Consider the following 22,514-nt stretch of genomic DNA (forward strand, 5'->3'; position numbering starts at 1 on the left):
ATTCCAATACCTTTGAAAATCTGGCCCTAAATTCTTCAGTTAACTGACAAAGTCACCAATAAGTGTCCTCTAATCAGCCTAGCTGTAGGAAGGATTTTATAATCTATACATTTATCATGAAGTCTGGTAGAAAAAACATAGGTTGTAAAATGATGGTGTTTTTGATCCTTCCTGTTTGGTTAGTTAAGCTTAAGTTTTGTTTCAGACATTGCTGCTTTTCCAGACAGTGTCAACATTTTAGAGGGTGTGTGTGGAGATATCCGAACTCCAGATAAACTCATTGACAGAGTTAATGACAGTGGTGATGGCAGACACATGTGGCTTGCACCAATTCTTCCTGGTTTGGTATGAATACTTTTCTGTTTTCATCTTTTCCTTACATTTGAGTGTTCTGTATGTGTCATGTGTGCAAAGATACAGATATACAAACGTGTGTGTGTATGTGTATACTTTTTAAAGTGAAGTTGATGCCAGTGTAAAGTGCTGGACCGACACCTTTCAAAGCAAAATCCGCTGTCTCTTGAAGTGCTATAGAATGGACAACAGCAATGCTGGTTTCCCCACACTGTGACTCCCCTGTGCCTGCACTCTGACATGGAGGCATGACTTCTAGCAACAGGGTATGTAGATCCTTGGCCTCTCAGCTGAGACTACCAACAGGGGAGGCAGATGTGTGTGTCTTGTGCAGTGGACACCTGTCCACTGAGAGGTGGGCTCAGAACACCAACTCATTTCATGTTAACCAATGCTCTGTATTGAAAATAGTGAACTAGAAAGGACAGGCACAGTGTTCCATGTCCCAAGGTTCTGAGTAATCCATCCCCTTCTAGCAGCATCATTTTAAATTTGTGTGTGGTTTCTAATATCTGAAAGGGAAAAGAAGATAAACCAGACTAGTTCTGGCCTATGTTTAACTTTTGGGGATGAACCATTTTGCACACCTGTATTGTGGACATTTACATTTCTCCACTTAACCTTTCAGAATTGGGCAGGTTGGAAGTTTCCAAAGAAGGTCTAACATGATATCTGATGTTGGCTATTGTGTTGGGATCCTGCATGTAGGGTTGCCAACTGTCTAATCGCACAAACCTAAACACCTGTGCCCTGACCCTGCCCTGATGTGTGCATACCAGCAGGGCTTACACAGACCAGTTACTTACAGTGACACATTAGTCCTCTTTAGAAATCACAGCCCCATTGTGCAGATTGCTACTCCATTGTGGACAAGCCCTCCGAATGTTAAAATTACAATTATAAACTTAAACTGTCAATTAATGATAAATTTCAAAAACAACAAAAGAAAACAGCTTGGGAAATTATACAGACAGCATTACGTGTTGCAATGCAGTGGGTATAAATGAGGCAATGCTACCAGATACGTAAGAACTCTTGGATATCTGCATTTCTTGGGGTAATGAAAAGCACGAGACTAATTGCAATACCGGACTCTTGTAAGTATGCAGTACACCTGAAATGCCACAGCCATGTGGATGTTATTCCTTACACAATTGCCTCTTCTCCCGTATGTGCTCTTTCTTCTGTAAATGCTGTGTAGTGAAAACCTTTTCCTACACTTCTTTGGCCCTAGACTTTGCCTTCATGGCTGTGCCAAAGAATCTTGATTTCTTTGTAGCAGTGTAGTTGGCTGTGCTGGAGTACCACAAGATGGATATATTTATTCCCTCTGGTGCATGCATCTCTTTTACTTTGAGACTGGAGTCTTGTTTCACAAAGCTCTTGGAGCCTCCAGTTTGCTATTGGTGAGAGTATTATCTGTACCATACACCTCTGAAGAGGATATTCCTCATAGCAATACACCTCTATCCTGATATAACGTGACCCAATATAACACAAATTCGGATATAACGTGGTAAAGCAGCACTCCAGGGGGTCGGGGCTGCACACTCCGGTGGATCAAAGCAAGTTCAATATAACGCAGTTTCACCTATAATGCGGTAAGATTTTTTGGCTCCCAAGGACAGCGTTATATCAAAGTAGAGGTGTAGTTACAGCCTAGTCATAGTGAGATACAGTCCAAATGGCCAAATTCTCTGTAAACAGTAGTCTATATGGGAAATGTGATGTGGGCAGTTATCCACATTGTCAATCTCAAGTCATCTCTGTTTCCATCTCTTATAGGCCTCTATCCTGTTTATATTTCCCCAACTCTCTTTTGCATCATTGCTATGACTCACCAGGTGTTCATTCACCTGAATATATCTAATGGTACTCATCTAATCTAAAACCAGCATCCATTGCAGGCTATCTGTCTTTTTCAGAGAATTTGCAAAGTTGTTACTTGAAGTTCTGTATGTATTTGAAACCAGATTTGTCCCTCACTCATGTCTGATCTTGACGAACGAAATTATGGTCACTTATTATGCTTTCTTGACCTGCCATTCAGAGCTGATGCTCATTTGGGCAATCTTGCAATCTCTGATCACCTAAAACTCCTCAGTACACTTTCTGAGTAGGTTGCACTGCTTGCTAATCTCCCACAAGTGGGAATATGCAGAGGCCACTCAAAGAAGGGGAGGATACTTACTAGTAACTGTTGTTCTTCCAGAGTGTTGCCTCTGCATATTCTCAGTCCCTGCCAACCTTCCCCACTTCTTCAGAGTTCCAGGCAAAGAATTCTGAAATTAGGAAACAAATTGAGAGTGGTTTGGGCCATGTTTCTTTTTGTACCTTCAGAATCCAGAAGAAGGGGCAAATGACCCTAAGGGACTTCTCTCTAGTCCACAGCTCAACCCCAGGATGCATCATCAGTCCCACAAGTATGAATATGCAAAGGCCACACTTTCAAAGAATGACAGTTACCAGTAAGTAAGCATGTAAAATGTTTCCAGCATTCAGTGGAAGGTCACACTCCCAAACTTATTTTGCCTGTGCAGTCTCTATTTCTGGGACGAGGAAAGATCAGAGCCATTAACTTAGTGATGCTCTTGCACAGATTGAGGTGCCATAGTGTGCAGATCTTCCATTCTGGCTCCAAATCCTTGGGTCATCTGTTTTATCTGGAGTTTCAGAAGGCTTTGATTCCCCTGTTGGAGTCTTTTAAGAGAAAAGAGACCATTTTAACAACTGCTCTTGCAAAGAAGAGAGCCCTAAGCTGGAAGTAAGGAGGTCAGGAGAGTTGAACTGGTCACTTTCTAGGCACAGAGGAGACTCTGGTTCTGACCATATTTCTTTGCCATGTTTCTGTGCAGGGCTTTGTTCTCAACAGTCAGATTCAAGACACTTGGATCCACTGAAGCATCAGGCCTGGTGTTCAAGTGATTCTTTAGTTCCACACTAGGTCTGGTACCCTCCAAGCCAATGCTAAAGTTAGAAACTGTTATGAGGATTGAGGAGGATTTAATTCTGGGACTTGGAGGAAAATCTTTCCAGATCCATCAGGATCTGCACAGAGAGGGTCCTCTGATCCATTGTCTGGATGGAAGGTGCCTCAAATGAGGTTTAGGTCAGATCCATATGAATCTTTGAGATGGATAACCATGCTTCAGTTAATGCTCAGCAAACCAATAGCTTCTTTTGTTCTCAAAGAGGATGTGTCCAATGTCAGATACCTCTGAGTCACCTGGCCCTGGTTCTCTTATCATTCCCCCAGAACAGAGTTTTGTATTTTCCGTTGCATTTCCCCAACTGTATGGGGAACTACTGTTCCATCGCATGTTACTCAGGGTCAGTGTTCAGCTTACATGCCAGTATGGCCTTAATTTCACATTTAGGGCTGTTAGAGCACCTTCTCCTAGATCGAGACCATCTGGTGGACCTCACCCACCTGAAAAACAAGTTGCTTGTCTCCTTGAAGCTTCTGTGCTTCTATCAACACTGGAGTTAACATTTCTGACTGTAGAGGAGTTGGAGGACGGCAGGTGGTAAAGGAGATTCCTGGGACTTCTACATTCATGAATGAATTCTCATTACCTTTTCCTCTTACTCTCCAAATGACAACAAAGCTTTGGAGATTCTTGTGGCTGCAGTTCCAAGGAAGTTGTATAAATTATTCAGTGTTTTCCAATCCAAGGAAAGAGGAAGGTGTCCTTACCTATTCTTAAAGGCCGTAAGGATTTTGCCTTGGATGTCTGCAAGTATACAGCTTCTTTGCCTTCTAATTTCAAGAAGTCTGATAGGACATACCAGGACCTGCAACAGGATTTAAATATTTTTCTTTCCCCCTCCCCATTCTGAGGACTGTGCAGATGTTTGTCTCTGCAGATAGACCTCTATAGTTCCCCTCCCTCCATCCCCCAGTGCAATAAAGAGTCTAGAAGTTTGTGTATTTTATTGGGAAAAGTGTATTCACTTGCTTGGCTCCTTGAGTGACATTTGCCTCTGAGTTCAAAGTGCTTGCATCACTAAAGTCCCACTTAAACCCTCTCAGTTACAGTGACTCAAATCGATTTGAATATAAATTGTCTAATGTTCCTCTTCCCTCTAATCTTTGTCTGCTTGCCTGCCAGCGTCTAGATTGTGAGCTCTTCAGATGAGGGACTATCCTTGAATGTTTGGAATGTGTTTAGCACAAGTGGGCACTAGCTACCATAAATAAATGAATGATAAGTACAACTAAGCCCTTCAGAATCATCTGGCTCTTTGTGGAGATGTCCAAGGGGAAAACAATAACTGTTGAGAGACTGTGAAAATGGATTGAGCTCTCTTATGTTATTGAGCATACTGCCAATACCAGGCAGACCAGTAGTGGCTTAGTAGGAACTAAGCCCCACCAATTAAATCAGACCCTCTTTAGATTTTTGGGGTTTCCAAATATCCATCCTTTCTCCTCTTTCTTTCCCAGTGCAGCTCCATGGAGAGCAGTCCAGTGGGGCTATTGACATGTAGCCCCTGCAGTGCAGCTGTCCGGGGAGGAAGAGATTGATGGCAGTGGTTGCCTCTAGCTCTTAAGAGAACTCCTTCTTCCGGTGAAAGTATTGAACAGTGCAGGGACCATCACATGTTCACAGCTGGCTTTTCAATTCCCTTTGAGCATAGCCTCAGTTCAGAGCTCCACACCTTCCTTAGGTGCTGTGGCAGTGGGAAAGGGAAGCAGAGCTGTCCAGCGTCCTGCAAATTTAAAGAGGAGCAGAGGCAGCAAGTGTGTAGGAAGAGGGAAATGGATGGTTAGCAGCCCAGCGGTGAAGGGTTGGGCCTCTCACACAGCGTAGGAGCCTAGCGGGGAGATTCAGGAGCTCAGTGAGGGATGGCCTTTGGCTTGTCAGGTCTGACAGTGGGAGCTGAGTGGCTGGAGCCACAGCTTCTTTTCAGGAGAGGGGAGGGAGCTAAGGTGGGGCCTTTTGCCTATGTCCTTGTTGGAAGGGATGGTAAGGAGCAGGAGAGGGGAAGGAGCAGAGTGAGTGGAGCACCACCGTTTGCTTTGGGCACCAACTGCCACTAAGGGGGACTTGGAGAGAGAGGAGAGACAGGCTGGTTACTTCAATGACTTCCGTCCATAATGTTTCCATTATGGCAATATGTAAAGCTGGTACTTGGCATTTGAACCATGCCGGGTGAAGTATTTCTCTTTCCATTGAGATGCCAGTCTGATTACTGATTTGAGAGAGTAGTGCTTCAGTCTCTGTTTAATTAAATCTCCTTAGCCCTCCCTCTGTAGCTGTCTACTGCTTGCCAATCTCCTTAATAACTGCGAGTTAGCAAAACCCCTAATATATATGTATCTGTGTACATCCACACAGCTCTTTCCTCCTTCCTCTCCTCTTTGGAGGGTGGTTAGTGTCAGGAAGAAGAAGCAAGCCGAGCCTGCGGGATGTGAAAAGGGCAGTCTCTGTAATGGCATCAGTTGGAATGCTGGACCAAATCTTTGGAATGCATGCGCCTCCTAATGGCCAGGCTGCTTTGAACTGTTCCAGGGACCCACCAAAGCAAGTGTGCCCCTCTTTAACTGGAGATCTGCAACACATTCAGCAAACTTCTCTTTTCTATTAAATAATCTTCCTTTTTCTTTTACTCCTTGTATTTAATCAGGCAGCGTAGTTCTGTCTTGGGGCATGATAGATATTTGTTTGGTCAGAATGATTCATTTCTCTATCTCTGATAGCTGTTTTATTATTAATATATATGAATAGCCAGCAAATTATTGTTTCACCTGAATGTACCTGTCACAAGGCAGAGTCTATGCTGCAGGGCGGGGGTGGGGGTGGGAGGGCTTGGCTGGAGTGCATTTTTGGCTTTTCTCAACTGCAGGACAAATCAGATAGTGTACTAAACTGCACCAGATGTAGTCAGACCAAGAATCAAGGCAACACAAAGGTGTCTTAAAAGCCACTCTTGAGCCACTTTGGGCTCAACCACCCCCATGAACCTGGCCTATTGTCTTCAGTGGAGTACTCCCAATCTTTAATTGTGTAGCTGAGAGCAGAATCAGTCCCCTGAGCTCCCAGGTAAGTTAGAAAGCTGAGTCAGTATATTAAATACCACCATTAATCTTCTCACAGGCAAAAGCAGTGTCAGATCTATATTTCAGGTGGATTCAGAAAATAAAAAACTCAGTGTCAGCATCTGGCAACCTGAAGTTACAGAAGCAGATTTACAGTAGTATATACTTAATTGCTGCCTTAGAAAGCATATTAAAACCCCAAGAATATTAGTAAAGACCCCTAAGGCATGACAACTCCATCCCTTCTTAAAGATAATCAGAGAGTAGCTACTGTTTCTTTAAAGAGATGGTCCTGGAAAAGTTAGCTCTCCCTGTGGAGAATGTATTCATGGAACCACACTCTCCCTGAAACCTGAAGATAGAATCCTAGCAAGAAATAAGAGTAGAACAATATATTGAAAACATACAATAACATACAATATTATTATTTTCAACTTTTAAAAATAGGCTTGCATACTCCTGAGGTCGGCGAATTGCTTCGGAACATCTGGCAAGGCTTATCCATGCTCTATTGCTAAACTTAACTGAATTACAGTAGCGCTGAGGAGGTCCCAGTCATGGATCAGAACCCTGTGGTGCTAGGTGCTGTACAAACACAGAGACAGTCCATACCCCAAAGAGCTTACAGTCTGAGTATGAGACAAGAGACAACAGGCTGACGCATCCAACAGAGAGGGGAGCACAAGGAAGCAATGTGACGATCCTAGCCAGCCATGTTAAGTTTTTTGTAGGCCTAAGGGCAAAGGGGATTTTTAAGGAGGGATCTGAAAGAGGACAATGAGCTAGCTTTGCAAATGTTATGAGGAGCAGCTCCTAGGCATAAGGGGCAACATGGGAAACAGCACCAAGTTGGAAAATGTAACAAGTGGGCAGTGGAAGAGGCATTGTTAGGAATGCAGAGGGGAGAGTCATTATCTCGATAACGTATCAGAGATGATAGGTAAGTGGGGATAGGCCACAAGGGCCTTACAACCAAGACCAGTAGTTTTTGATGCAGTAGCAAGGGGGGAGCCAGTGGAGAGATATGCAGAGAGGAGGGACATGGTTGGAGTGATGAGGCAGGAACATGATCTTTGCTATAGCATTTTGGATGGATGTAAATGGGGAAGAGTGCATTTGTCAAGGACATATTGCAGCAGTTGAGACATGAGATGATGAGGACCTAGGTGAGCGTTTTAACTGTGTGGATGGCAAGGCCTGGTCTTAGAGATATTGTGTAGGAAGAAGCAGTAAGATTTCGACTGGCCTGAATCAGTGAGCCTAGAGCAAGATCTGAGTCGAAGAGAACACCCTGGTTCCAGGCATGAGAGATAGGTGGGAACGTGGTGCTGGCCACAGTAACTGAGAGAGGAGGGGGAGGGAAAGGCTTTGGACGAAGAAGGAAGAGCTCTGTTGTTGGTTAAGCTAATGGCTGGACATCCAGGAGGAGTTGTCAGAGAGACAGGCTGAGATTTCAGTTTGAACAGAAGGAGAGAGGTCCACAGCGGAGAACTAGATCTGTGGATCATTGGCATGGAGATGATAGCTGAACTCATTAAATGCTTAAATATCATTTTTCTGCTTACTAGCTCTGCTCCTTTAATACAAACTTTGAGTCTTGTTCTTCATGTTCGTCATGCTTTATGTTTGCATTCCTTCATTGGTGTTTGTCATGTTTTATTGAAAATTAAATGAATTCTTTTCTCTGACAGGTGAATAGGGTGTATGTTGTTTTTGACCTGCCCACTACCGTGTCAATGATCAAACTGTGGAATTATGCGAAAACTCCCCAAAGGGGAGTGAGAGAATTTGGTGTAAGTACTTATTCATAAGCAATTTTGATGAGTCAGCTTGCCCTAATTTCCCTTTTTATTTCATACTTATAATTTATCACAGTGTGATTCACACTTTTTGTGTGCAACTTCAACATAAATGTCTAAGTTTTTAAAAACATGATGATTCATTAAAGTTAATAACATGCAGAATAACAGAATCAATTTCTGTAATAGGGTGTAGTCAGTTCTCCTATGCCTGCTCATATATTTCATTAGAAACTAATCTGCCAGGAGACAGAGTGAGAAAGCACCAGAGGCAAACTGAGAGAGATGCAAACTGTTTGATACAGAGACACAGCTGAACTAGTGACCAGCTCTCCTGGAACAAATGGTGCAACTTCTATTGAGCTGACAGAGAGGACTGTATTGAAAGCAATGACATTTCATTCAGACACTTTTTCCAGAAGAGTTTTCATGAATAATAATAATAACTGTTCTCTTGCTTAAACAAAACTGATTCTTGATTATTTTATGTTTCCAGCTTCTTGTAGATGACTTGCTTGTGTACAATGGAATTCTGGACATGGTGAGTCACATAGTGCATGGCATCCTGCCCACCTGTGACCCTGTGGTCCCATATCATACCATTCTCTTTACAGATGATGAGAGGATTTGCCAGCGAGAAAAGAATACAGTGATTAGGTATGTGCTGGGCTTTGATTTTAATGAGGAATCCTGTTTACATAATTTTATTTCTAGTGGCTGATGTCAGCAACTTCTACATTACTGCAGAGAATTGCAGTGCTATGTACTGACTGGCATAGAAAGCAATTGTGCTGTATATTGTATTCAAAGGATCAGATACCAACGCAGTGATGCTAAATGAAAAGGAGATTTTAATAAAATGAGGAAGTTAGTGTCAAAAGTGAAAAAAAAAAAAAAATCCTTACATTTGGCATCAGTTCTACTAAGGAAACAATACTAGAGTCTCACCAAGTATGCATACCATAGAACAAAAAGGTAACCAGGAAGGTGAGCAGTAAACCAGTCTGGCTAACTGGTAAGGTTTGAGAGGTTATTCAAGCTCTTTCCCACTGCACTGTTCAGCACTTTTTATAAACTTTGGGCCTGATTCTGATCTCATTAACCTGTTTAAATCCAGAGTGACTTCAGTGGAGTTATTTTAGATTTACACTAATGAAGCCTGAGGTAGAATCTGTCTCACTTAGTGTTATTTTGAGATATCCCTCCTTTGTCTCCAAGAATGGAAATCTAGTACAATAAGGTATCTTTAGATAAAAGGAAAAAGGTAATTATTGTTTTCTGAAGCTATCATATCACTGGATTCCCACTCACCCACCCTTAGGGTTTGCTTTTTTTGGTGGTTGATATGTAAGCATAAAATGGGGTTGGTCCATTTTGTTAATTTGCCAAGGTGGCCTTTAGATTTTAAAGCTAAAATCTAACAAACTAGGTTTGCGAATTGGATGAGTGTTATAGCCAATATAGAATGGAACCTAATAGGATAACCCCTTTGTTTTAAATCCACGGAACATTAGCTTACTATTTCTCATTCTGGGTTCTTTACAGGTCAGCTTTTAACTTAAACGGTATTTCTGAAATCAGGATACATGCTTATTCTTAACCAACCAAGAATGTATTAATTCACCCAGAACCATGTTAGTATACAATCACACATTCACCACTCAAGTGTAGATAACAACCAGTGTTCTAGGTGTGTAGTACACACACACACACACACACACTATACAGTCTTGCAATCGATTATCACAATCTGGAGTTGTCTCAACAGTTATACCAAGCAACAATGTAAATTATCAAGAGTTTTTATTACATTTACTTATGATACTCAGTTTCAGTTCTTTAGTACCTAGCACTTTTATCACATTCCAAAGATGAACTTGTCTTTAAGGCACTTTTAAGAGTGTGGTTGCTACAGTTTGAATGGATTGGTCCAACAGTGAAAAGTTTAGCATGTCAAAAGCAATTGCTTAAAGTTATTGGTTTTTATCTCTCATAGGCCAATTTGCTTGGACATGCAAAGGAATTAAAATCTAAAATATGGTTACTTTAGGACTCACTAGAAAGTGTAGACTAGGCAAGATAACCTACAGTTATTTATATTAAAGATTAGAAGGGGAAATACAGTCTTTGAAATGAAATCTCATCACTTCTTCATATCCACTTAACCTGGGATGCGGGAGAGTCCTTTCCACCTGGCTGGTCTGGGCATCAGTCACACTTAGGATTCTGTAGCTTTTTATTCGGTTCAGTCAACTCTCCATTTGCACATGGTGACCTCAATTTTATAAACTCTAATTTCAAGGCTGGTTGGAGGGGCCACCTTCTGATTTCTATTGAACAAGTGCCAAGTGAGTGCTCCGATTTCAGCTCTCTCCATTTTTGCTGCTTCCATAGGTATCCCATAGTGTAGGTGTACACAAATTTCTTCAGTCCTTTTCTTATCAGAAGCCTTTACATGTTTGATTCATTTCAAGGATTGTGTTTCGTTATTAGCCCCTACTATCAATTGGGATCCACCCCTTTTAGCAATTTCTCTTAATATCCCAAAGCTATATCTTTCAACAGTCCTTCTTCCTTGTGCCAGACAATTCCTATTACTTCTAGAGTGCACCAGTTATTTACAATGAAAATCAACAAAATCTCTTCTCATCTTCTAAATCTGGAGGACATACTCAATGCATTCTTTGGTTGTACATAAGCATTTCACATTATTTAAGACTGACAATAGAACAAGAAGGTTATATATATATTGAAGGAGATAGATCTGACTCACAAGGCAAACAAACTTGCAGCTTCTAATTTGGGGTGAAAGATTATCCAGGGTATATTTGATTTACAAGGAAAACAATATATAATTTATAAATTGGGGTGAAAACATGTGGCTTTGATTTTCTTGGGGTAGTTTGCCCAATTTGACCTTCAGTCTTACAGCCAGTCATCTCTAGTTTGCTTAACTTGCAGCTTCCCCATTCATCTCTTGATCCATTCACAATGTGCAATGAGCCACTTTGCGTAGGATATGAAGGTGTCACTCTTTCATGTAAATTGGAGTTCTTTTTAGGTAGGTTGGGAGGGAGAAAGAGGTTTTATCCATATGCAGATCATGAGAGAGTCTTGCCTAGGTGATTAACAGTACTCCCGTTTAGCCATTTTAATTTCTGTTCTTTGGGAGAAGAACTTCCAACCTGGGCTGATCTGTGGGTCTTAGACAAAAGTGTCTCACATGATGCGAATAATTTTCTTCTTGTCTTTACTTCCTAGATGGATCCTGTTTTAGGATAAATAGCAGTGGATAGCTTCTCTAATTTTTTTTAAGGCCAGAAGGAGTCAGTAGTTATTAATCAGTTGACATTTTTTCTGTATTTAATAGTATTTAAATTTGATTAGATTTTGAAGCTATTGAGTCCTGCTTGTAAAGGAACAGACAGTCTGTCTGCAGTCTACACACAAATGTTGCATTGGTTTAACTAAAAATCAACTTTTAAATAAACCACTCCCATATGGACACACTTAAACTGGAAAGAAAGAGAACATTTTCAACAGTGAGGGTAATTTGGTAACATTGGAACAATTTACCACAAGTTTGATTCTCCATTGTGTGCAGTCTTTAAATCAAGAATTGATGTTTTCTAGAAGATATTTTTTAGTTCAACCAGAAGTTATGGTCTTGACGCAGGAATCACTGGGTAAAATTCTCTGGCCTATATGATGCAGGAGGCCAGACTAGATGATCATAATGGTCCCTTCTGGCCTTGAAATCTATAAATGTATGAAATTGGTTTATAACTCTTTTATATCAATTTAGCTTAATTCAGTAAATTACCAAATTAAGCTAAATAAATGTAGGATGGTTGCAAACTGATTTAAGAGTGTCTACATGGGTACATGGCACTGGTTTAATGAAGTTGATTTAAAAACAGATTTTGGTTCAGATGGTCAGACTTTGCATCTAGAGAAGGTCAGAATAGGCTGTGAAGTGGATGTGATAGTAGCAGTTGGAATGTGTGTTTGAGAGCACCCCTCCCAACAAATACAATTGTGAGGAATAACTTTAGGTTCTTAGGTTTATAGCTGTGGGCTATATGAGGGTGAAGCCTCACCCTTCCAGACTGTGACTCACAGAAGGCAGTGGTGTCAGTGGTGCAGCCTCACAGTGGTTTAGGTAACATTGCAGTGTGCTTCCCTGTAGCTGCAGTGGTGTCTATGGACTATTGATTCTCCCGGCTATTGGTCTGCTTTTCATCTTTGCAGCAATCGTGTAGAGGATCAGGATGTACGAATGATGAACGAAAATCAAATTGTAACAAACTCCAAAAAGAAGCAGATTGCTGCTGACCCAGGTGAGTTTCATTTCTTTATGAGAACCTTTTGTCCACTTTCCGCAGACACAGAATGAATAACAGACACGCTTTTTGGCAGATATACAATCACCAAGAGTATGGAAAGTGGGGAACCTCCTGTAAATATACCTCCCTTCCCTCCCGCCACCACCTCACCCTATGAGGGCAAACCTTCTAGTTCAAGCTCCTCCTGCCCCAGCATGACAGCAGGACCCCTTCATCTAGGCCAGTGGTTTTTAAACTTGTTGATGCCCATGATCCAATGGAGCTGGGGGTGAGGGGTTTGGGGTGTGGGAAGGACTTAGGGCTGGGGAGAGGGTTGAGATGTGGGGGCGAGGGCTGCGGGGTGGGGCTGGGAATGAGGGTTTCAGGGTGTGGGAGGGGCATATGGGCAGGGGGTTGGGGTGAGGGAAAGGGTCAGGGCTCTGGGCTGGGGGTGCAGTCTCTGGGGTGGGACCAGGGATGAGCGGTTTGAGGTACAGGAGGGGGTTCCAGGTTTCGGGAGACTCGGGGCTGGGGTAGGAGGTTGGGGCATGGGGTTGGGCATGGACTTAGACTCATAGACTTTAAGGTCAGAAGGGACCATAATTATCTAGTCTGACCTCCTGCACAAAGCAGGCCACAGAATCTTACCCATCCACTTCTATAACAAACCCCTAACCTATGTCTGAGTTATTGAAGTCTTCAAATTGTGGTTTGAAGACCTCAAGCTGCAGAGAATCCTCCAGCAAGTGACCCGTGCCCCATGCTGCAGACTTACCTCCGGCAGCTCCCGGTCAGTGGCACAGCCAGGGTGCAGAAGCAGGCTTCCCGCCTGTCCTGGCACCACGGACTGCGCTGCACCTGAAGCAGCCAGCAGCAGGTCCAACTCCTATGTGAAGGCGCTCAAGCAGCTCTGCATGGCTCTCACCTGCAGGCACGGCCCCCCACCCAGCTCCCATTGGCCGGAAACCGGCCAATGGGAGTGCAGAGATGGTGCTTGGGGTGGGGGCAGCATGTGGAGCACTGTGACCCCCTTTCCTGGCCGCTTCCAGGGCACAGCGCGGTGTCGGGGCAGGTAGGCACTAGTCTGCCTTAGCTGGGCGGCACTGCCAATGGGACTTTTAATGTCCTGGTTGGCGGTGCTGACCAGAGCGACCCAGTACCTTCCATTCTGTGATTCAGTACTGGGTCACAACCTGAACTTTGAAAAACACTGATCTAGGCCACACCTCTGCCACAGGGCAGTAGGACCTCTTATCCAGACCTGGTTTAATATAACTAACCCCTTGAACTCTCACAACTCTAAGGACAGCTCTGCTCACAGGTTTAAAGCTTGAGGAATAATAGATGAGAAAACTTCTCACAGTTCTCCTCCTTTCTCAATTCACATAAAGTAGCCCCTTTCCGTCCTCACTTTCCCCCTCTCCATCTTCTTCCCAGATATAAAAAGTGAGCCCTTGCTTACCTCTCTATACCCCTCCTGGCCTGCTTCCAACATACTTGCTAAATGGAAACAACACAGCACTATGAATACAGATGGTACCTAGGGTGACCAGATGACAAAGATGAAATATCAGGATGAGCTGGGGGGGAGGGCGCGGAGCAAAAAAGAAAAAAGCCGGAGCGCCCTCCCCCACCCGCCGCCAGGTGGCAGTGGCACAGCCCCGTCTCCACCCAACTCTTGGCGCTGACACCCCAGATTCCCCCCCCCGGCTCCCCCATCCCCTCGCTACTGGGCCCAGCCTGGGCTCCGAGCTCTGCATCCGAGCCATGTTCCGGGCCCCTCCTGCAGCTCCCAGCCCAGCCGCTCCCAGGCTCCGTCACCCCGGCCCCACAGCAGGGGCTGCTCTGCTCCACCCCGCCCGGGACACTCGCCCCTTGCAGCCCCGGGAGCCCCGCTCCGGCCACGGGGAGCTCGGGGACCCACCCAGGCAGGGGGCGAACCAGGCAGCCAAGCCCGGCCCCTCCTGGCAGGAGTGTGTCTGCCCCACACTTGTCTCCGTCCACCTGGGCCCTGCCCGCTCCATGCTGCCCCCAGGCCCACCGCGCTGCCCCGCGGGCTGCAAGGCTGAAGCAGCCTCCGCGCTGTGCTCCTGGCCCTGGCCATGGCCCGTGTGCAAACCTGGGAGGGAGGAGGAATGCAGCGTGCTTGGGGAAGAGGTGGGACCAGGGCGGGGATTTGGGGAGGGATCCAATGGAGTAGTGAGGGGGCGGGGCCAGGGCAGGGATTTGGGGAGGGATCCAATGGGGGAAGGACGGGGCGGAGTCGGGGCGGGGGGGGGGGCAGAGCCCTTCCGAGCTCTGCCTGTGCGCTGCTTGTTTGTCCAGTGTCCCGACCAAACATCGGTCGGGACAAACAAGCAAATATTGTGACAGTCCTGATAAAATCGGGACGTCTGGTCACCCTAATAGTACCTGCTCATAGCAGAGTAGGCAGTTTGTTTTCCCACTAGTTAGCAGGTTGAGTTAAAGACCATGGGGGGGCCTATTCTGTAATTCGACCTGCTAACTAATGTGAAAACTACAAATTGCCTTGTCTTCATTAGGCTTTTACCTTGCATTTGTTACCTTGAGTTAGCTAACTATGTGGAAGCCCTGAGGGAAGGGCTCATAGCCCTTAAGAATCCCTCAGAGAGGAAGCAGCAAACTTGCTGAAGGGCTTCCTTGTTCACCCCTCCAAAGTCCTGCAGGTGAGTCAGAATTTCCACATGGTCAGTGGTATCAAGAGCTGCTGATAGAGTCATCTTACACTAGTCTGCTACTAGTAGATCATCCCTCGTCGAGGTCAGCACAGTCTTTGTTCTGTAACTCAGTCTGAAAATGGACTGATATGGATCAAAGAAATCTGTTGAATGCAAGTGTAGCTCACACTGACTCATCACCACCTTCTTGATAATGGAGCCCAAGAAAGGGACCCGGTTCAAGATGAGATGAAAATTGATGAGGTTGTCCATGTCCAAAGTTGGTTCCCAAGCAAGAGTGTAACTGCTCTTGTTTAAACATGGCGGGCAATTTTCGTACCTCAAGGAAGACATTACAGTAATGCTACTCCTCAGTGCTGGCCTCGGTGTGTCTCCACTGAGTTTTTAATCAGCTTTGAAAGACATAAATTCATCTCAGAGGTGGTTGGTTGTGCTCCCCAAGTAAACCACGCAGTCAAGACAGTGTTTTTATTTCCATCCACTCTTCTCATGGAAGCTGTCAATCAGCCTGAATCTGATCAATCTTCTCTAAATAATAATCACAATTAATCGGCAGTTCTTTGTAGACTTTACTGAGAAATACTTGGACTGTGTTACCATACTGAATATGAGGATTCATGGGACTTAATCTCAGGTCTATGCTGACGGGAGAAGCTGCAGAGTTTTAAGTGTAGACTTGCCCTCAGAGTGTGACAGCTAAATACAACATGGAACAGATTGTTTAGCACAAGTATTTAAAACACATTTCAAGGGACCATTCAAGATTAAGTGGCCCATTAACACCCCTGTATTCATGAGGAGGAAGGGTGGGGAAGCAGCTGCAGGAGGGTTAGTGGGTTATAGATTGTTGTAAACCATAAATCCAGTGCCTCTGACTGGAGGGGTGAAGAAGCACTTTGTGTAAGCTTGAAGGCTTGTCTCTCTCGCTAACAGAAGTTGGCCCAATAAAATATATTACCTCACCCACCTTGTCTCTAATATATTAATGGCCCCTGTGGCAGAGCTCCAACCGTGTCTCCATGGGTCCCACGCTCCAGGCAGTTTATGCTAGCCTCAGAGGCTCACTGCAACCCTCCACGTTGCCCTTTTCTCTTTAGGGGCAGGGTTACAGTCCTCTGAGCCCATTTCATCATAAGCCAGCAAGGAGATTGGTGAGAGAACTCCCACAGTCTCTGTTGTCCCTATGGGCTTATTCAAGAACAGTTTAGCCTCCTGTCCTGACAGGGGCCTGTCTTCCCCTCCCAGGAGGGTGTTTCTGTAGTGGCGGGTTGGGGGGAACCCGGGCCCACCCTCTACTCCGGGTTCTGGCCCAGGGACCCTACTGGCAGCAGCTGTTGGCAGCTGACCTTTCACCACCAGAGCTGCTACACTTCCCTGGGCCGCTTCCTCACAGCTCCCCCATTTCTCTCTCCCAACACCTTCTTCACCCTTATCTTAGGGCTCCCTTTCCAGTGGTTTGAGGGTATCTTCATTACCCAGACCATCAGCTGCACTCCCTTTCCTCTGGCTCCCTTTTCCTTCCCCTGGCCTGACCAGAGTGTGTTCTTTTACAGTATCAGAGGGGCCTTAATTAGAGTCAGGTGTTCACATTAGCCTAACGGCCTCACCTGACTCTTTGCAGGCTAATTGGAGTCATGTGTCCACCCTAGCCTGGAGCAGCCCGCACTCTGGTCAGTCAGGGAACAGAAAACTGCTTATCCAGTGGCAAGTATATCTGCCTTTTACTACTCTGCTGTACCCAACTGGCCTGGGTCTATCACACCCCATATGTGTTCTGCCCCATATATAGTTGCAGGTACTATATTTAAGTCAAGGCAGCCCCCTAGCAGGGCACTTCAGATGCCTCAAAATCTACTGCCTAGCCTCCCGCTTCTTATAGTGGCCCTGGATGTGGGTTGAAATTCAGGCTCATGTTGACTCATGTGACTTATGCACTTGCACCAAGGTGCTGCACACCAAACCTCTTGGCATCTTCATGCCTCTGGAGACTCTGCCCCAGCCATGGACAGCCAGTGCCATGATTCCATCGTAGAACTCCCCAAATCAAATGGCCACACAGTAGTACTAACAGTTGTAGATCAATTGACCAAGATGGCACACTTCCTCTCCTGTGCCCACATACCGTCAGCTCAGATGACGGCTCAGCTCTTAGTAACAAATATCCTCTGCCTCCCTGGGCTCTCCTGCCTCTGACGCGAAACCCTCAGGCTACTAAACATCCACGCTTATGCCTCCTCAGCATACCACCTGCAGACGGATGGCTGGATGGAGAGGATGAATTAAGTACTTGCGCAATATTTACAGTCCTTTCTTAATTACAGCCAAGCAACCCTCGTACTGTATGCTGAATTTGCATACAACACCGACTGTGCTTCCATAGGGAAAAGCTCTTTTTTTTTTTTTTGCCAACTATGGAGTCACCCATTTCCTCCTGCACCACCAATAGCCTCCCTGAACCCACCGCCTACTGACATGGTTCAATGAATCCACTACATAAAAGAAAAACTAAGGGGACACTTTGAGGACGCTAAGAAGGACTACACAGGATACACAGACAGCCAGAGACAGGAGGGGCCAGTCTTTTCAGTACACAAGAAGGTCTGCTTATCTGCTAAGAATCTCACCATGAACAGGCCATCTCGCAAGCTAGACCACCGGTTCCTTGGAAACTACCAGATTTGTCAGAAAATCAGCTCTGTCACTTTCAAACTCCACTTACCTAGTCCCTCAAAATGCACCTGATCTTCCTTGTTTCCTCTCTTGAAACCATACACTGAAAGCCTGTTCCCTGACCGAACACAACCACTGCCCTCACTAGTTCAAGGTCCAGATCATACTGGACTCTGGACTGAAGTGGGATCAGTTGTGATACCTCATAGGCTAGGAAGGTTGTGGTCCCAGAGAGTGCTCCTAGGAGCCTGCCGGTAACGTTCACACCCCATGACTTGTACAAGAGTTTCACAAATATCACCTTGACAATCTGGTCTTACAGTACCCCAGGGGCACCCCTGAAGGAGTTGGGGCATGATATGAAGGTTCATGGGACGTGACCCCAGCACTTCCATGCTGCCACGGCAGAGCCATCATGAATGCACCATACATTCTGGGAGACCAGCCACTGCTGGAATTGGTGACCACAGTAGAGATGACTGGTATCTCCTACCATGACCTCTGATTGACCCAGACATACTATTTAAGTTGGAGGGAGTATCAGGAAGTTGTCTGTGGAACAAGGCAGATCCCTGACTTGCTGTTGAAACAGATCCAGCATTATTCTTACCTCCTTGCTCTGCCCCCTGTTTTCTGGCTATTGACTCCAGCTTGATCCTTGGCTGTGGTTCTTGGCTATTGACCCTGGCTCAACCCTAGGCTTCAGTCCCTGGCTATTGACCTTGGTGTGACCCATGGCTCTGGACTCCGGCTACTGACTCAGGCCCAACCACTTACGGCTTCAACCATTGAACCTGACCTCCCACACCCTGATTCCTGACTCTGAGGAGTCCAGGTTTCTCATATTGCCCACAACTCAGACCCTAAGAGAAAGAAATTTTGCCTCAACCACACCTACAATATAGGAATAAAAAATGTCCATATCATGCAATCAATTGGATTCAGAGCTAGTTTTCCAGCACCTGCACCCAATCCTTTTCCCATTGTTTCCTCTGTTATGTGTTACCTAAATTCTGTGTTGACCTGCAAGATCAGTGCTGAAGCAGAAGGTGTCCAGGTGCCCTGTACAGAACAGTTACACTTTGACTTCTTGTCGCATCTCTTGTGCCAGCACTGAGTGGTCATGATAGCACCCTGTGTCTGGGTCAGAGATGGTCTAGGTCTCATTCTTCACTATCAACTCCCCAACTGAGGAGTGAGGATCACCTGCTGCTGCTTCTGAGTTGCTCCCATGCAGGACTTGCCTTTAGATAGCTGGGTAGACTGCTGTCCATCCTTAGCCTCTTCTCATTCAGCTCATCCCCTACTTTGCAAAGATGAAATGTATATTGCTAGCACTGAGATTGAATGATGCTCTTCTTCCTTACCATATTGCCATGTTCTTCCACTTTCCTTTCTCTTCTTCCACATCCATCCCATTTATCGTGTCATCCTGCCATGTCTCCCATAGATGGTGCATCCCTATGTGACCTGTCTGATTCAGCTATAACTCACAGCAGATTTTGCTTCTGTCTGAACCTCCCAACTATCTCCTCCAGAAAAGAAATGTGTACTTGTGCATATGTAGCTCTTCTAGCTTTCATTCAGAAATAGAATGATATACAACTTCCACATCAGATCGTTCTGGTTCAGTCAGGAGCCATGCTAGATTCTAGCTTATTTTCTTTTAGAGATGCCCTCCTCTTTCACTGTGGAAAAGGTTTAATAGATTCATAAGAACATAAGAATGGCTGTACTGGGTCAGACCAAAGGTCCATCTAGCCCAGTATCTGTCTACCGACAGTGGCCAATGCCAAGTGCCCCAGAGGGAGTGAACCTAACAGGCAATGATCAAGTGATCTCTCTCCTGCCATCTATCTCCATCCTCTGACGAACAGAGGCTAGGGACACCATTCTTTACCCATCCTGGCTAATAGCCATTTATGGACTTCACCACCATGAATTTATCCAGTTCTCTTTTAAACACTGTTATAGTCCTAGCCTTCACATCCTCCTCAGGTAAGGAGTTCCACAAGTTGACTGTGCGCTGCGTGAAGAAGAACTTCCTTTTATTTGTTTTAAACCTGCTGCCTATTAATTTCATTTGGTGACCCCTAGTTCTTGTATTATGGGAATAAGTAAATAACTTTTCCTTATCCACTTTCTCAACATCACTCATGATTTTATATACCTCTATCATATCCCCCCTTAGTCTCCTCTTTTCAAAGCTGAAGAGACCTAGCCTCTTTAATCTTTCCTCATATGGGACCCTCTCCAAACCCCTAATCATTTTAGTTGCCCTTTTCTGAACCTTTTCTAGTGCTAGGATATCTTCTTTGAGGTGAGGAGACCACATCTGTACACAGTATTCAAGATGTGAGCGTACCATGGATTTATATAAGGGCAATAATATACTCTCAGTCTTATTCTCTATCCCCTTTTTAATGATTTCTAACATCCTGTTTGCTTTTTTGACCACCTCTGCACACTGCATGGACATCTTCAGAGAACTATCCACGATGACTCCAAGATCTTTTTCCTGACTCATTGTAGCTAAATTAGCCCCCATCATATTGTATGTATAGTTGGGGTTATTTTTTCCAATGTGCATTACTTTACATTTATCCTCATTAAATTTCATTTGCCATTTTGTTGCCCAGTCACTTAGTTTTGTGAGATCTTTTTGAAGTTCTTCACAATCTGCTTTGGTCTTAACTATCTTGAGAAGTTTAGTATCATCTGCAAACTTTGCCACCTCACTGTTTACCCCTTTCTCCAGATCATTTATGAATAAATTGAATAGGATTGGTCCTAGGACTGACCCTTGGGGAACACCACTAGTTACCCCTCTCCAGTCTGAGAATTTACCATTAATTCCTACCCTTTGTTCCCTGTCTTCTAACCAGTTCTCAATCCATGAAAGGACCTTCCCTTTTATCCCATGACAGCTTAATTTACGTAAGAGCATTTGGTGAGGGACCTTGTCAAAGGCTTTCTGGAAATCTAAGTACACTATGTCCACCGGATTCCCCCTTGTCCACATGTTTGTTGACCCCTTCAAAGAACTCTAATAGATTAGTAAGACACAATTTCCCTTTACAGAAACCATGTTGACTATTGCTCAACAGTTTATGTTTTTCTATGTGTCTGACAATTTTATTCTTAACTATTGTTTCGACTAATTTGCCCAGTACCGACGTTAGACTTACCGGTCTGTAATTGCCGGGATCACCTCTAGAGCCCTTTTTAAATATTGGCGTTACATTAGCTAACTTCCAGTCATTGGGTACCGAAGCCGATTTAAAGGACAGGTTACAAACCTTAGTCAATAGTTCCGCAACTTCACATTTGAGTTCTTTCAGAACTCTTGGGTGAATGCCATCAGGTCCCGGTGACTTGTTAATGTTGAGTTTATCTATTAATTCCAAAACCTCCTCTAGTGACACTTCAATCTGTGACAGTTCCTTAGATTTGTCACCTACAAAAGCCAGCTTAGGTTTGGGAATCTCCCTAACATCCTCAGCCGTGAAGACTGAAGCAAAGAATCCATTTAGTTTCTCTGCAATGACTTTATCGTCTTTGAGCGCTCCTTTTGTATTTCGATCGTCAAGGGGCCCCACTGGTTGTTTAGCAGGCTTCCTGCTTCTGATGTACTTAAAAAACATTTTGTTATTACCTTTGGAGTTTTTGGCTAGCCGTTCTTCAAACTCCTCTTTGGCTTTTCTTATCACACTCTTGCACTTAAGTTGGCAGTGTTTATGCTCCTTTCTATTTGCCTCACTAGGATTTGACTTCCACTTTTTAAAGGACTTTTTTTATCTCTCACTGCTTCTTTTACATGGTTGTTAAGCCACAGTGTTTAATACCAGAAGGGATCATGAGATCATCTAGTCTGACCTTTTTGTATGTTACAGGCCATTAAATTTTACTGTTACCCCTGTAGGAGCCCAGTAACTTGTGTTTGGCTAAAGCATGTCTTCCGGAAAGGCATCCAGTCTGGATCTAAAGATCTCAAGGGATGAAGAATCCACCCATTCCCTTAGGAGTTTGATCCGATTGTTAATCTTTCCTCACTCTTATAGTGGAGAGGGTTCTCTTTCTTTGGGGCTCAGTACCGGGGAGGAAAGGTATAGCTTTCTGTCTGGGGTGGAAAATGGAATTGATTCTTGTCTCCTGGTTTAACTTGCGACTTCACTGTTAATATGTATTATTGGTCTTAAAACAACACACTTTTCTGTCCCAACAGCTTTACGTCCAAAAACCTGCATACGTGATAAAGGAATGCTGAGGAGGAAAAGACACTGAGGGGTTATGAAGTGGATATCCTGAGCCCACCAGCTGAGATGCCTATCATGTGGCACTTTTGAATGCAAATCAACCATGTGGCAGATGTTTGCCACTTGACACTCCTGAACCACCACCGAAAGGCCTGAAATCTTTACTATCTAATGATGGGAAGTTTCATTTGATGGGGGAAGCTCTTTAGAAATGAAATTTTGAGTATACACTGATAGTGTTTTTTATTATGTCAGCACCTATACTATCTGCATTTTCATTCTCTGTTAACTGGCAAACCAGTAAACAATGTAAGTAAAGACACTGTTAACTTCTACCTATCTCTACCTAAGTGGACCTGCTTTTGAGT

At 44.5% G+C, this 22,514-nt stretch overlaps 1 protein-coding gene across 10 annotated transcripts in view; it reads left to right on the forward strand.

Moving 5' to 3' along the window:
• The window catches only part of LOC120373518 (katanin interacting protein), a 166,125-nt gene extending 143,829 nt beyond the window's left edge, over positions 1-22,296 (forward strand). For 9 of the 10 annotated variants that reach the window (XM_039492036.1, XM_039492045.1, XM_039492041.1 and 6 more), the window contains 5 exons: positions 206-345; positions 8,089-8,190; positions 8,693-8,853; positions 12,448-12,536; positions 22,116-22,296. In XM_039492036.1, coding sequence (XP_039347970.1) covers positions 206-345; positions 8,089-8,190; positions 8,693-8,853; positions 12,448-12,536; positions 22,116-22,174 — 551 coding nt within the window. In that variant the 3' untranslated portion in view covers positions 22,175-22,296. The remainder of the gene's footprint in view (positions 1-205; positions 346-8,088; positions 8,191-8,692; positions 8,854-12,447; positions 12,537-22,115) is intronic. The other variant, XR_005585566.1, reaches the window with a different exon arrangement.
• Positions 22,297-22,514: the final 218 nt, after the last annotated feature.

The sequence above is a fragment of the Mauremys reevesii genome, linkage group 10, assembly GCF_016161935.1.
Source record: "Mauremys reevesii isolate NIE-2019 linkage group 10, ASM1616193v1, whole genome shotgun sequence".
NCBI lineage: Eukaryota > Metazoa > Chordata > Testudines > Geoemydidae > Mauremys > Mauremys reevesii.